Source organism: Xyrauchen texanus, chromosome 28 (genome assembly GCF_025860055.1).
Source record: "Xyrauchen texanus isolate HMW12.3.18 chromosome 28, RBS_HiC_50CHRs, whole genome shotgun sequence".
NCBI lineage: Eukaryota > Metazoa > Chordata > Actinopteri > Cypriniformes > Catostomidae > Xyrauchen > Xyrauchen texanus.
In genome coordinates, this window is record NC_068303.1 from 22,130,408 (window position 1) to 22,147,000 (window position 16,593).

At 37.5% G+C, this 16,593-nt stretch overlaps 1 protein-coding gene across 1 annotated transcript in view; it reads right to left on the minus strand.

Moving 5' to 3' along the window:
* The window catches only part of LOC127622106 (serine/threonine-protein kinase Nek1-like), a 35,494-nt gene that overhangs the window by 8,384 nt on the left and 10,517 nt on the right, over window positions 1-16,593 (minus strand). Inside the window, exons 12-30 of the mRNA XM_052096039.1 lie at window positions 15,485-15,544; window positions 14,745-14,792; window positions 14,566-14,646; window positions 14,197-14,432; window positions 12,684-12,809; window positions 12,473-12,575; window positions 11,602-11,688; window positions 10,880-10,963; window positions 10,632-10,709; window positions 10,223-10,318; window positions 9,957-10,136; window positions 9,788-9,853; window positions 8,772-9,021; window positions 8,520-8,660; window positions 7,825-7,995; window positions 7,502-7,714; window positions 7,230-7,335; window positions 3,269-3,345; window positions 2,837-3,045 (exon numbers count right to left, since the gene is read on the minus strand). Coding sequence (XP_051951999.1) covers window positions 2,837-3,045; window positions 3,269-3,345; window positions 7,230-7,335; window positions 7,502-7,714; window positions 7,825-7,995; window positions 8,520-8,660; window positions 8,772-9,021; window positions 9,788-9,853; window positions 9,957-10,136; window positions 10,223-10,318; window positions 10,632-10,709; window positions 10,880-10,963; window positions 11,602-11,688; window positions 12,473-12,575; window positions 12,684-12,809; window positions 14,197-14,432; window positions 14,566-14,646; window positions 14,745-14,792; window positions 15,485-15,544 — 2,412 coding nt within the window. The remainder of the gene's footprint in view (window positions 1-2,836; window positions 3,046-3,268; window positions 3,346-7,229; window positions 7,336-7,501; window positions 7,715-7,824; window positions 7,996-8,519; window positions 8,661-8,771; window positions 9,022-9,787; window positions 9,854-9,956; window positions 10,137-10,222; window positions 10,319-10,631; window positions 10,710-10,879; window positions 10,964-11,601; window positions 11,689-12,472; window positions 12,576-12,683; window positions 12,810-14,196; window positions 14,433-14,565; window positions 14,647-14,744; window positions 14,793-15,484; window positions 15,545-16,593) is intronic.

Here is a 16,593-nt window from a genome sequence, read left to right on the forward strand (position 1 = left end):
TATTTTAACGTCTAGCTGGATCAGGGAAATTGAACGGCAACTCTTACACTCGTTTGGATCTTTGTCCTTTTTAAGAATCAGACTGATCCAGGCTTGTGTTATGGTTGATGGAAGCTTTCAATTCTTTAATGATTCCGTATAAACTTCTAACAAAAGTGGAGCTAGTTCTGTATCTTAAAATAAAATCAGCAAAGCCACCTGGCCCTGGAGCCTTGCCTGTAGGCAAGGCCTTAATTACCTCACCATGCTCCTCCAAGGTTTTCTCAGAATCAAGAGAATGTTTTTGCTCATTTGTCAATTTATGGAGTTCTAATGGTCCACAAAGTTTAAAATATCTTCATCAGTAGTCGAAGACATGGAACAATAAAGATCAAGATTTTATTCTTTAAAAGCATTATTAATATCAATGGCCGAGGTAAAAATTTCACCACCAGCAGATTTCACTGAGGGAATGGTAGAAAAATACTCTCTCTGCTTTATATATCTAGCCAAAAGCTTCCCTGCTTTGTCCCTTGACAAAGTAGACTGCCTTGCCCTGAATAGCCAAAACCACCTTTCGTGACAAAATAGTATTATATCTGTATAATCGGGTCAATTCTCTGAGGACATCATAAGACATTAGGCGCTTCAGCTCTTCCTCTGCACTTTTAATATTCCCTTCCAACTTGGCTGGAGATTGTTTTATAGATTATTGTCTGTCGTGTAATTCTGTCTCACCAAGCGCCAGACTTGTGAGACAACTGGCGTCCATCCCTCTAAACTCAAACACTCAATGTACGCCTACGAGAGCCCCCACGACAACTTTGCCATCGGATTGCTCAAGTCCGGTGCTTCTGTACAAATTTTGTGAGACAGAATTACATAACAGACAATAATCTATAAAACAAACTCCAGCCAATAGGCAGAATAAACTCAAGGAACATGTGTTCATTCACAAAACTGTCTCGAAGTTTCAATTCCATTCAGTTTCCTCGGACAGTTAAACAAATGTTTATTGAGCCGGCTGTTCATTGAGTGCAGCAGATGAACTAATCCTTCCAATGTCCTGCAAAACAAAAAACTCCACAAAACACACTCCAGCCAATAGGACACATAAACACAAGGAACATGCAGATTCATCCACAACTGTCCTGAAGGAATGATTATTATTATTAAGGTCTTCCAACTTTTCCCAGATGCACTGCAAATCCACCTTGGCCGCTAGCGGATTAGCAGCTAATTCCCTCTCCGATGACTCCAGATAATCGATCCCTTTCTCGGCATCCCCCATATTGTGCCGCCATTTTGTGGTCCGTTTTGTGGCTCATTTTAGCTTATCGCAGACCATTCTGCCCGTTTTGTGGCCAACTCACCTGACCCCTCGGTTCTCCCAATTTCCAGTCCTCCCCTGATCAGCTCCAAAGAGCGTTGGCCCATAGGGAAAATGCCCGGTATGCCAGATTATCTGTCCAGCCCTGCAAACGTCCAACACTCACATGGCGTCACACGACTCTCCCAAATATTGTTAATATTAATACTATTGCTATGACTTGCATTGCACTCTCTGTGCTTTGTATACCAAAAATTTGGTGTTTTCCTCCACAAAATGATGTAATCGTTATTGCTGTGCCATTAAGTCATTAATATCTGTGCTGTCGTTAGCAGTACTAAAGTATCAAATAATGGATCAGAAAGAAGATGGGTTTTGTGTTTAGATGTCATCATGTTTAGTCCGTAACATGCTGGGGTTTGAGCAAATGTATAACAAGTAGCATTACGCAGTGACTTTAAAGAAATGTAAATTAAATAAGTATGCGTGCAGTGGCATATAATCAGTATTTTTTCAATTGAAAACATGTCTTAACCGTTAATATTATTTTTTTTACACTTGGATCTTTCTAATCAACCCCCAGACTGTGTCTACTTTCAGTCAACTTGTCCAGCAGATGAACTGATATAGTCTCTAATGTTTTCTTTCACGCTGAGCAAATAAACAACAAACTCATCATCTCTGTGTAGCTTGTAGAGAAATCTTTTTTTTTTTTTAGATCTGCTCATTAGAGAACACAAATTTCGATTTCATAGTTGTTTTGCAAATTTGTTTAGTAATTCTTCTTCTCATCCGTGATAGGCGAAGGGCAGACCAGCTGAAAGGTGCTTTGTGCCATTGGCAAATGTCTGCCTTTGTAGTTTATCATGTGCCATTTCCAAGATATGGACATACTAGTGAGTCTAATTCCATATATGTGCACAAAACATGTATGTAAAGCTTTCAAGCAGATATCATAATTCCTCAATATGTTTTCACGAATACTCATTATTAATATAGGACAATGTTTAGAATCAGCTCAAATACAAATATTCAAAAATCTTTCCTGGTGGCCTTGGAAATAGTGAAGGCAATTTTTTTTTTATTTAAATTATTATTAGAATTCAAATATCTAAGTCACCGTACAATAAGTCTTACTTATTTCAGAGTACCAAAAATGGCCTTTATATAGAGTTTGTTTCTTTCACAAGCGATCATCCCTATACCCTATTCCTTTCAAAGACTTTACACTCCCCATTGGTGTGGTGCTAAAAATTAGAAGGTAATTCATAAATCACTTCATCATTCTTCTTGGATATTCATTTTGGTATGAACTTACAGCATGGACATCTTGATTGTTTTCTCTTCGAAGTACCCTCTGAATGCATCATTTATGCCATTTGAAACGCATACATAATGTGTTTTTGAGACTGGCACACTTGCAAAAATATGATAATATGTTATAATGGCATTGAACAACCAATTTAACACACTGAAGATGATTTTTTTCAATCTGTGGTCCAGTGGTGTTCCAATGGTAATGCTCACCTTCGGGTTGTTTGCGTCGAAGAGACCAGTGGAGAGGCCGATAAGGAGTGCATTGTCATGGCGGTGGGATCGAAGTGGAGAGACTGAGCGAGAGCGAGAGGTGATGGAGGAGGAGTCCTCCACAGAGGACTGGGCAGACAGGAGGGTCAACGCTACTGTGTGTCTGTGAGCCGAACTACTGCTTAGCTTCACAAACAGAGATTCATCAGCTACAGAGAGAAAGGAAGAGGTCAATACAAAAACTTTTAGAGCTTAGTTTGACAACAGAGCTTTATTCAGACTGGTGTTCTGTAAGCTTCTGAGGCTTAGCATCTTTTGAAAGAAAATGAAGTGAAAAGCAAAGGCCTGCAACTCTTTGATGTGCTGCATAATGAGACATGTTTGTGTGTGTGTGAGGGAGATAAGGGTTCTTAGCATTGTTCTTGAGATTACCTGCAGGTTCAGGCAGTTTCTCTTCTCTTTGAGGTATCTCTGTGAAGTCTTCTTGTATTACTCTGCCCTCTACTGGCCTGTTACAAAAGTGACATAACAATCATTAAAGGATAGTTAACTCAAAAATGAAAATTCTGTCATCATTTACATACCCTTTTGTCATACCATACCTGTTATATTTTTTCCCATGGAAGTTTAGCAGAATGTCTGATCTGCTCTCTTTCATACAAAAAGGGTGCTATGGGACCATGGGCTGTCTAGTAGGGCTGAGAATTGCCACAGACCTCCCGATTCAATATTACAACTATATTTATCTGCCGATTCAATATGTATTGTGATTTTTAAAGTATTGCAATTCTTTAAGTATTGCTATTTGATGCTATGATTTATTTAGCTGTGTTAACCCCTTCTGTTAAACCCTTACTATCAATATCCAAATTCTTCTTTTGTTTTGGCAATTCGCATTCTTCATGGATATCACCACCTACAAGGCAGGAAGGAAACTTTATAGCAAAGAAGGACTTACTATAAATATTGATCTGTTTCTCACCCATACCTCTTATATTGCTTCTGAAGTAATGGATTTAAAAACTGGATTCATGTGGATTACTTTTATGCTACCTTAAAAGTTCTGGCCACCATTCACTTGCATTGTATGGACCTACAGATCTGAGATATTCTTCTAAAATCTTTGTTTGTGTTCAGCAAAAGAAAGAAAGTCATACACATCTGCGATGGCATGAGGGTAAGTAAATGATGAGAGAATTTTCATTTTTTTGGGTGAACTATCCCTTTAAGGAACCCATGTATAATTAGGCTGCATTTTGTCTATGAGAACTTGATCAGCAGCATTTCATATGGATATACGGTATGTATATTAAGCACAGCTCTTTAACAGGTTTACTAATGGATATTCAACAAATAAATAGGCTTAATAACTACAACCTCTTTATCGCACTAAATTATTAAAGAAAAGTAGGAAACAAGAAAGGCTCAATGTGACAGGGTGGAGGGCGGGGCCGGGTCGTGATAGCCTCCGAGAGAGATAAAGGCCGGCTGCGGAAGGTGGTGCGACAAGAGAGAGATTGTTTACGGTCAGCTGAACGTCATGTGTGTGTTTGTGGCTTTTTGTTCAGTTTTAAATTAAAACTATTATTTATATTGTCTAGCCAGTTCTTGCCTCCTCCTTTCCCTCATATTCCCTTTACACTCCAATACAGAGCGGCACAAAACCCAGAAACAGAATATGCATAGCTGTTAGATTATAAATATTGCATGGGGTTTAACATGTAGTTCACCGTATCCAGCAGTCTGATGAGCCTTTTTTTACTGCAACTATTTATGAAGGCACTATCAGACAGAATCAGCAGAATGACTGCTGAAAAATATTCCCCACAACCACTGTCAGAAATAAACCAGTGGATTATGCATAATAACAGGAATATTACAAAAGCAGAGGACTTGATGTCTGACGCACTTTGATGGCTGTAGCAGCGATGGACTAAACATTCATTAAAGAGACGAAACTTCTCAAAGAGAAAACCTGTTCATGTGGAACTCTTCACAAATATAGCTTTCTATATCTATCTATAATTGTATTAGCACATTAAGATAAATGTAAATTAAATTAAAAATAAAATTTATCATTGAGAAGATTTAAAAATCTAGAATATTTTCCCCCCCACCCCTACAGTCAATCCGTGCATTTTATCACGAGGCTTGTTGAGCGCGTTATCACGGAGACATAGCGCGTGTGGAGGCCCATGCTATTCTCTGCGGCATCCATGCGCAACTTACCACGTGCCCCACCAAGAGCAAGAACCACATTATAGTGACCACAAGGAGGTTACCCATGTGACTCTACCCTCCCTAGCAACCGGGTCAATTTGGTTGCTTAGGAGACCTGGCTGGAGTCACTCAGCACGCCCTGGATTCGAACTTGCGACTCCAGAACAATTAAATTTTTTTGGAGGAGGGTAATGACGTCAAAAGTCCATAAGAATGTAAGAACGCAAAAAGAACTGACATTGAGAAACAGCTAGATTTTGCAGTTTAATTATCACACTAGGACAAATCGAAAATGTTAATTTGATTGTGAATTTAAACATTAATTTTCATCCAAACATGTCATATTCCATGACATTCTGCATTTTATACCTAATGCCATTTTATGACTAGATTTCGTGACCAACATGAAATCACTACAACAGCAATGTTGGAAGGAAAAATTTCTTATTTTGTACTATTATAGTTATAGTTAATCTATGTTGTCAGAGCAAAGCAAAGATGACAGCAGATGAGCAGAGAAAGTACATGACAGGGATTCGTTCATGACAGTTAACCACTGACATTGTTTCACAATGTTCAGTCGCCGGCAGTGACAAAACGATCCGAATGTGTGTACAGTATCTCACAAAAGTGAGTACACCCCTCACATTTTTGTAAATATTTGATTATATCTTTTCATGTGACAACACTGAAGAAATGACACTTTGCTACAATGTAAAGTAGTGAGTGTACAGCTTGTATAACAGTGTAAATTTACTGTCCCCTCAAAATAACTCAACACACAGCCATTAATGTCTAAACCGCTGGCAACAAAAGTGAGTACACCCATAAGTGAAAATGTCCAAATTTAAATGTCAAGCATGTGTGGTGGCAACCAGGTGAGGAGTACAAAGACAAGTGTGTCTTGCCTACAGTCAAGCATGGTGGTGGGAGTGTAATGGTCTGGAGCTGTATGAGTGCTGCTGGCACTGGGGAGCTACAGTTCACTGAGGGAACCATGAATGCCAACCTGTATTGTGACATACTGAAGCAGAGCATGATCCCCTCCCTTCGGAGACTGGGCCGCAGGGCAGTATTCCAGCATGATAACGACCCCAAATACACCTCCAAGATGACCACTGCCTTGCTAAAGAAGCTGAGGGTGAAGGTGATGGACTGGCCAAGAATGTCTCCAGACCTAAACCCTATTGAGCATCTGTGGGGCATCCTCAATCGGAAGGTGGAGGAGCACAAGGTCTCTAACATCCACCAGCTCCGTGATGTTGTCATGGAGGAGTGGAAGAGGACTCCAGTGGCAACCTGTGAAGCTCTGGGTGAACTCCATGCCCAAGAGGGTTAAAGCAGTGCTGGAAAATAATGTGTATAATGGGTGTACTCACTTTTGTTGCCAGATGTTTAGACATTAATGGCTGTGTGTTGAGTTATTTTAAGGGGACAGCAAATGTACACTGTTATACAAGCTGTACACTCATTACTTTACATTGTAGCAAAGTGTCATTTCTTCAGTGTTGTCACATGAAAAGATATAATCAAATATTTACAAAAATGTGAGGGGTGTACTCACTTTTGTGAGATACTGTATATGACACTTATTCCGAGTCCTGATAATTACCATGTTTTTGTACATGTTAGTAACAGATATATTATACTAAAATATTTTCCAGGGCAAATAAGTACATTCCAGATCATTTAGGTATTTTTCAAATTTTCCATGACTTTTCCATGACTAGAAAGCTGCATTGCAAAATTCCAGGTTTTCCAGGAACCTTGTATATGACTTGTGCACTGTCGTCTGTAGCCATGTGATAGTTTTGGGTGAGAAACAGACTTATTCACTGAATATCTTGCCTTAACAGCTGTCGACACCATCTCATTATTTCAAAGCTCCTTTTGTGTAAAAAAAAGTAATATGGGTTTCGAAAGACATGAGGGTGAGTAAATTATGACATTTTCATTTTTGGATTATTCCTTTAAATAATAAAAAATTATAACAACAATTTCATTATTAAAATTATTTAAATAAGTTACAATAAATAACTGACTAACGCTGCAATTTACTTTTAAAAAAAATATTTTGACAGTTTTATGACAAGTTACACTTGTAAGTAAAACACTTACACGATTTGAATGCAAAAATAACTATATGAATTTTCAAATATCCTTTTGTGCTTACACAGTCAGAGGGGATTCATTTGTCCATGCCAGCATTACTTCTGTTGAGGGCTTTGTGGTTTGCTGAGAGGCTTCCTCCAGAACCACAGACTCCAGATCATCAAACACTGAGAGGAAATATTAAAAGTGCTTTTGTTACAAATAAAATTTGCTTTAATGTGCAAATGGGACATTAGGTCTCACGATTGGTGATCTTAATTCTTTTTTTTTTTTTGCTGCAAAGTAATAACATGTTTGCAATATTTAGTAATATACTATATATAATATTCTCACCCTCAGCCTCACTATCTCCAGAAAGAGGCTTTTGTAACTCTGGCGTTGTTGGGATTAACTCCTGACTTTTCACCTCAGTTGCAATTGGCACAATCTCCTGACAAGTCACTTCTTGTTTGGCATGGCAAATATCAGGCTGGCAGGGCTGAGGGATAGGCACTTGTTTGGCTTCATTAGTGGCATCTGAAGACTCTTCAATGGGATTAAGGCTTTCTGATCAAAAGTTACAGAAACAAACAGAGGATTAACAGGAGGGTCACATAGTCAGATTGTCAATAAAACACATTACATAGATGAACGGAACACTTTGATAAATGACTCACCAGTCAGTGTGTGGTCACAAGTGCTGGCGTGATCCAGCTGAGAAGTAAAGGATTTAATCTCTGCCTCTTCCAACACCTTTAGAACCTCTGAGTCTGGGCTCTGCCCCCAAGCCTTCCTGAACCCCTCCCCCTGCCAAACATCCATGAAAATGACTTCACCTGCTGTTTGCTCTGAAATGTACGTTAAACGCAAACATATTACTGCAAATAAGCAAGACAACTACTGTACTGTATAATATACTCACACAAAAACTAATACACAAGAAATACTGGGGGTAAAAACGTTCTTTTTGGCTTTCCTGGCAAGGAAGTTGTAATTGAAGACTAGAGATCTAGCAAGTGAACTAAAGCTGTGTTTGCATTTGTAATTAAGCCGGTTGCTATAGAGTGGTCTAGGAGTCCCAGTGCATGCATCACAACACACCCACCATGGATACAAAATAAAACACACACCACAACATACACTATTCATCCTGTGACATACCAAATAACAATTTTATGATTAAACGAGTCATTGCAATATGGACTAATTTAGTAAAGTTAATGATAATTCTAAATTACATAGTATAATATAATTTAAAAGGAACAGCTTTTTGGTTTGAGTGTCGATAAAGGAGTGCTTGAATCTTACTGATAGGGCTTTGGGGGTACATAGGAGAAACAAAGGTAGAGAATCTCAGGATGAGAAATTATACCTGTTATTTGGCCTTGTGTTTTAAGGCTGGTTTCTTCCAGTGTCTGCTGAGCCACAGACAGCAGGGGGACAGCATCAGTCTGCCATTTCTTCCTGTCCCCACCAGAGAGAGCACTCACCTCTGAAGACACCTCCTGAGGAACTGGGGGGGGCAATCAAAAGAGTAGATATGGGATATGAACCTTATCTGCTATTACTGAACTACAATACACGCACAAAACTTTTAAAACATATTGATGAGGTGTGTATGTACCTGCCAGAGTTTCACAGGTCTCCTCCAGAGTCTGTTCAGCTACAGAGAGTATGGGTAGAGCTACAGCCTCCCACTTTCTCCTATCACCACCTGTGAGTGGCCTATCCACTGTGGTGAAAGGTTGGATTGGTTGAGGAGTGGAGCATGGTGCATTACTACATGGTGAGGTAGCATTTTTCACAGGATCTTCCTCAGGGGTCTGGACCTTTAGATTCTGATTCAGTCTGCAAAGAATCTCCTTCTTTTCACTCTAAAGAAAAAATAACCTCTTTACAGCTAATGTTCCTCGACATTATCATTATAGTCATCAACATTAGGGATGAGTCACAATGGTCAACTAGTCCAACAACCGTATGGTCGATTAATGAGGTCAACTAGTTTATTGAGATGGCAGTGTTTAATTGACTGCTTTTGAGTGATTAGTTGGCTAGTTATTCAGGCAACCTACCAACTATTCGATTTTGTATATATGTAGCTTTGCACATCCCTAATCAACATGTTCACTGACAATTATTTAATTAAATGTTGCCACATATTAATCGTAGGGCTGTGAATCATTTAACCATTTAAGCCCGGCCTGTCGGCGGATCTGCGAGAAAAAGATAATTCTCCAAATATTATTAACTACAGTCTTGACCAACACAAAAAATTTATCTTAGAAGCTGTACTTAACAGTGCACGTAACAAAATAAATTGAATGCTGAAGTTTAAAATCTCATAACTATTTTCTGTTCAGTCTCTATCACGCATGCTGGGTCTCTCTTATGCAGTTTCATTTTTTGACACTAGTTCAGATGACAGCGAGTGAGCGTATTTACATGATGCAAAGAGATACGTTTCTGAAATAAATAAAACAACTCGTTTTTTTACACGTTAAACAGTCAACTATTAAATCGCAGAGATTAATGTGTTAAATTTCCCAGCCCTAATTAATAGTGATGATTTCAAAACATACTACCTTAACAGTTTTGTTCTGTTTACTCTGCTTGTTTTTCTCACAAATATGCAATTCCCACCTGTACATCTGTTGTTTCTGCTTTAAAGGGGTCCTCTATCATAGGAGAACACTGTCTGGATGAAATCTAACAAAACAGAGCACATGGAGAATCATGGAATAGCTACTCTATTAACAAATGTATTTGGTATTAGAACAAAAAGTTAAGTTAAGTGTGAAAGGTGACTAACAGCGCCAACATCCTTCAGAGCAGCGGTCATAGAAATGGCTGGAGTGGTTGGTCTAGAGGAGGGTGTGGCTTTGGAAGCAGCTTCTTGAGGGGCGGGATCAGCCTGCTGAGTGGGAGGGACTGCTGGATGTGGCACTACACCAACGGCTCCAATACCAACCTTTACTCCTCTTGCAAAAAGCTGGACACAGACAAAACAAGTAAAAAAAAAAATAATCACCTATAAAAGGTGGTATACAACACACAAATGTAAAAAAGCTGACATACATGATCCTCCCATGCTTTCTTCTCTCTCTCATATGCTTCTCTTCTCTTCTTTTCAAGCTGTTCTTTAAGCACTGCAGCACGAGCCTTTGATTGCGCCTAAAACAAAAGACACAAATACAAAGCGCACACCTGTTAATTGTTTTAATAAATAACACCGAGTCCTAACCAGACGGGACATGATATGAAGCAACAAGCAGTCTTTTCTATGTATGGTAAATGTGTTGCATCATGGTCACACAGCAGTTTCATGTTCATTGTGGATGGAGCAATTGCTGGGAACTTATCGCACTGCACCTGGTTAGGACTTAATACAACAGTTTGGTTGCTTATGTAGAGAAATATATTCAAAGCTACACATACTGATACAGAATAACACCCCATACATCTGAATTAAAATGAGAAGGCTCACCTTCAATGCCTCAATCTTTTTCCTCCTGAGCACTGCCTCTTCACATGACTCCTGACTGTCTGACTCATCACTGTCATACTGAGAGACATGGTCCAAATATTAAAGGAAAAACTTCAAAGTAATCTAGAAAAACTGACACAGTTTATCATATTATTACTATATGGGTGTAAGAAAGACTATGTTTTCTAATGCTGCTGCCAATATTGTAATTTCAATCAGTGCACATATGTGGATGTTTCCCCATGTACCTTTTCTCCTCTTAGGCGAGCTTTGATCTGCTGACGTTCATTAAAGTTCTGTAGTCTGATCTGCCGCAATCTTGCCAAGTACTCCTGAGAAACACAGATGATATATCATCTCTCTCTTTTTTCTTCCCTTTTAAGTAACATGTACACACAACAATATGGGCGAGACACATATACATCTGATGAAATACATGTATATTATGAAATAAAAACAACATCAAACATTGAGGATGAAATGTTAGAACAGCAAAAAAACAAGAGGTGAGCAGCTGAAAGGTTACAGAACAGAAGTCAAAGCCATTCATTGAGGAGAACCATAAAAGAGCAGTTAGATAGTCTTCAGATGGCATCCTGCCATGATTCTGTAGTTATACTCGCATCTTCTCTTAAAATAATGAAAACGTATAGAGGATCAAAAGCAAGGGGTACTGAAGCAGGATAACATAAAAAATCAAATGTTACATGAGGCAATAGGGAATTTGAAAATTGATTTAGAGATAATGAAAAATAATTAACTGGTGTGTGTGTACCGCTCACAAACAAAAACACACAGAATCAACACCATTGTGCAGGGACTGGATGTCAGGTGGGACAGGCGAGCGGCTGCAGCAACTTGGGGTGGACACATACAACATAAAATAAGGAACCGAGCAATGGGGATTTGGTTGACGATGGAGGAAAGAATGGAATGAGGAGCTTTGTTCGGCCCCAGACTGGAATCCTACCTCCTCCTCTTTGTTGACTCCGGGTCTCCTGCATCGGGACGAGTTTGTCCAGCTTGCAAAGAAGGTGGCCAGATTTTGCCGAGCCCCCTGTTCACCCATTGGTTCAACCCGACATAATTAAATGTAATATCGATTACATCACAACTCCGAAACACAAACACTCTCAGGTAATTAAATCCTTGAACAGACAACTGATTCTACTATCAGAACCACCACATTACAGGCCTAGAGTGAGTTTTGAAATAAATTGGAAGTTAAAGAATGTTCTGGCTTAATACAAGTTTAGATCTATTGACAGCATTTGCTGCATAATATTGATTAGTATTAAAGGAATGTTCTGAGTTCAATGCAAGTTAAGCTCAATCAAAAGAATTTATGGGACTAATCCGTAAATGTTAAAATACTCACTATTATAAAACTATAGTCACAAAATGTAAACAATATGTGTGATAACATGATTAAAATCACTTACTAACCTTTTCTGTTTATAGTTATAGCCAATTGTATAACTTCATTGCCATGACGATGTAATTTAAACAAACCCAAAACCCTAAAATTACGATTTAAACAACTTTACAGCTAAAATAATACATGTGTTTTAACAGAAGAATAATGTAAGTGCTTTTATAAAATTATAAGCTTCACATTTCTGCCTTTAAAACCTCCAAAAATAGTTTTTTAATGTTGTATTTTAATTACTTGGCCCTGTGTTCTATCATTGCGCTTTTTTTAAACTGAGGCATGTCAATTAGTTTCTGTGGTGATCAACATCATGTCACAAATGCTGACAACATATTTTTTATTGTAACATATTAAACAGGAATATTCCTTTAACCAGAGGAGGTAGAATTAAAGGGAAAAGAACTCATACCAGCTGTCCCTCTGCACGGACTTTATTCTGCCTGGCTTCTCTTTTCCGCTGTAGAAACTCCTCCACATGTTTAGCCCTCTCTGCCACCAGCTGACCTTGTAATCTAGAAAAAAGATACACACATGAAAGGCCTATATATGTGGCCTATACCTATTTACAGGATGTAGTAGTGGTGACAGATATCACTGAAGAAACACATTTGCCTACTGACCTATTGACATAGTAGTTCTTTGAAATCAGCTCATTTTGAAGACTTGCTTTGCGTGGTTCTCTCTTGACAACATTCTTTTTAGGGATACAGGCATGACCATTCAGCGTCCCTGAGACTGTTGGAATCCTTTATCAATATGAACACATTAAACAATGTTACCTTCAAAAATGATTAGGAAAATAATAAAAAATTCCTAAACATAACACCAAAACAAAAAACACAAACCAGTCCTGAAAAAAAAAAAAAAAATGAATATACAAATTATTAATTTAATTATGTGGTATACTAATAATGTGTTTTTATGCTTTGCAAACCTAAACATTTGTTTTTGTGTGATGTATAAAATATTGTTGTTGTGAATTCACTAAGGTAATGCTATGTACCTGGCTAACATACTGGTTGATGAAAATTTGGAAAAATGGCTAAAATGATTTCTGATTTCATTCGTGGAAGCATGAAACATATAAGTTACAATTTGCACCATATGCCATTATTTTCTAACATGTTCTTTTAAGTATGTTTATGAATTCATAGCTTTCATGAGGTTAAATTATAGCTGAATAATTTCTAGTTATAGAGCTTTTCAGGGTTTTTAAACTTATGAGTAAAATAAGGAAGCAACTCCTCCGTCCCGCGGATGGCAGTGACTGCTCCTTTGGGTGGATATTGTAACTCCTCGTTGCAACAAATATTATTGTTATATTTATAAGTAATATTTAAGATGAATATTATAATATATATATATATATATATATATATATATATATATATATATATATATATTAGTGAATTTAGTCTCCATGGCAGTGCTCAATCGACGTAATACAGCTAGATCCTCCAAGTCAGCAACAACCTTCATCAGCATTGCCGACATGTTCGACAGTTGACGCTGAATCTTTGATTCCCGGGCTTGCGGCCTGCTGCTCAGGGGCTTCAGCTTGAGCTCGTAAGTGTCTTTTAATATCTCCAGAGCCTGAGAATTATGAATTCTTGACATATTGTCTTCATAGAATAGTTATGGAACAGGCTGTATTGAATCTCACCGGTTTATGACACAAAAAGTATTAAAACTAGCAAAGTGCGCACAGTTCGCCGTTCACACGTTTGAACCTCGCATGGCTCCACGCGACTCAATCCATCCCATGTATTGTCAAATAACGTTTACCACAGACCTTATTTTACACATAAGTTGAAAAATTCCATTATAAAAACCCATAAAAAAATCTTGAGGGAACCAATGGCGAATTATTTTTCAGAGTTTGCCTACAAATTGACATCACGGCTGAAAAGCTTTTTGTAGCAAGAAAACAATGTATAATATATATATACAGCATATATATTTATATCTATTTTTTCTTTCCAAAACATATTTTATATGTTGCTAAAAAACAAAAGTATACATTTTGCAGCGAAGCCAGTGAAAATGTTGGTAAAGCAAGTGAAAATCTGAACAACTGGCCTGACTGGACCACCAGAAAAAGTCTTCTGCCATTCATCTTATTCCTTATCTTACCCACTATTGTCTCCTGAAGACTTGGCTCCTTCTACTGCACCATCTTTAGGTGTAGGTTTGGATGGTTTATCTGGGAGGACATGGTCAAAATGAGCTCTGCTTGGAGCTAGAGCAGGAGTAAATGCAGGAATAGGGGTTGGGCCAGGGAGACAAGGTGTGGCATGGGTTGGTCCATGGAGAGGGGTGGGGGCTATTCCAGGGGAATGTGCAGCTCCAATACCACCAGCCCCATAAAACTGTAGGGAGAGGGAAATAAGCATAGAAAGACGAATAGTAAGAATGACAGAGAGATTACAAACTTTTTGTCAACTGATCTGTAAAGTGTTCTTGAAATTTCCATCAATGAAGCAACAAGAAGGAGCCTTGTACCTTGCGCTCAGGACTGCTGCCTCCACTAGAACTGAGAACATGTCTCCAGCCCTGCTCACGAGCCCGATTGATTCGGTTCAGCTAAGGTGAAACAGGTCAAAGTTGAGGGTTTTCATAGTAACCAATGAAATTAAAAGATTTAAATACTGATTTAATATGTTTAGAATTGATAAGTTCACCTTTTCCCTCTCAAATCTCTTCATCTGTGCAGCCTTCAGTAACAGCATCTACAGAGAGAAAGACAATTAGAGCAGATCATTAACTAAGCTTTCAGAGAGACATTTAAATGTCTTTTAGTAACACTTTATTTGGATGGTCCCAAGTAGATATTTAACTGACTATAAGTGACTTATCGACTGACTTGTTAAAGCTAGTAAACAGTGTTTCAACAGAATTCAGTAGACTTTCAGTAGCCTGTATATAGATCTTTATTAATGACCTTTTAATGATCTGATGTTCTCAACATTAATGCAAGTAGGTTACTAGAGATCTATATCCAGGCTATTGAAAGTCTACTGAATGTTTGTTGAAACACTGTTTACTAGCTATAGCAAGCCAGTTGCTTGCTATAAGTCACGTATAGGCAGTTAAATATCTACTTGGGGCCATCAAAATACAGTGTTACCTGTCTTTCTACTCAAGAGACACATTACTCCATAAGTATCCATTACTGTAATGAAATCAGTGAGGCCATCTGTTGAACTTGATATTACATTTTGTACAGAAATAGCCATTCATTCAATCAGACATGCTACCATCCCAAGACTTAGAAATCAAGAAAACCCTCAAAGCGTAAGAACCAATATAATTTTAAATAACAAATCTGTTAAACTATTTTAAGCTCTTTATAAACAAATGACAATATGTATTTAACAGATAGTTAAGAAACACACATGCCAAGATTATTTCTTGAGCTTACATGTTCTCTTTGTTTCCTTTCCCTCTCCATCATCTCCATCCGTTTCTTCCTCACTCCTTCCTAAAACAGAACATTACCATGCTTTAGTCCTCGCTCTAATAAACAAACAGTTAGTATTGCAACAGATAGTATTGCAACAGATGTTTGAATCATTTTAAATTAAGACCATAGTAATAATATTTGAGTAAATAATTGATTGTAAAACTCCATGTGGCAGAAAAGAGACAAGCATATTCAAATGTCCATTTACATAATTTGTAGATATGAACACAATGAACATGAAGTAAATATATATATATTCATAAATCAGACCAGATATACTGACAGCTGTATAGAACATCTTGAAGCTCGGAATTTGTTATCACAAGTTATGAACACTAAGTTGGTAATAGTGATAGTAATGAAAGGGATGAAAAAGAAACAGAAATTGAGATTTAGACTGAGATTTAGGATTTAATTGAGATTCCACCATTAGACTGATGGCAGGTGAAGAGAAGCAGGACATCAACAAAGATGAGAGGAAATATAAAAAAAAAAAAGTTTAGCTTCAACTGAAGAGAAAAACAAAGAAAGAGCAGGTGTGTGTTGTTCAGAATATTATAACAGTGAAAATTAGATTAGATACTGACATGGGGGGAAAGAACTAAACCAAAATGTATCTAACCCTTATAATTTATTTAGTAGAAATTAAATCAATAATGGTCCAATGATGTGACACTCGTATATTTGTCCATATCAATTAAATTCTTCAAAAATACATTTCAAATGCAATTCACACAAAACAATTACATGAATACACCACTTCTATGATGAAAGTCATTTTTATATTTATTTCTGTGGCAAAAAGTAATGTGGTGTAACCCTCCAGAGACCGTTTATTAAAAAGCTGAAATTCTTGAAAAATGAAATGTTGGCATTAGTGTAGAATAATATTTTAATAATTTGTATAATTTCTTTAAAAATAAGCAGTGAAAATTTTTTATTTAAAAATATGATTAATATTTGAAAAACTTCTTACTATCAAAGTTAAGTTAAGTGATGTAACCAACATGTTGTTGTCATGTGACAAAAAAATATAAAAAAAGAGAGGACCCATTTAGACCCTCAGG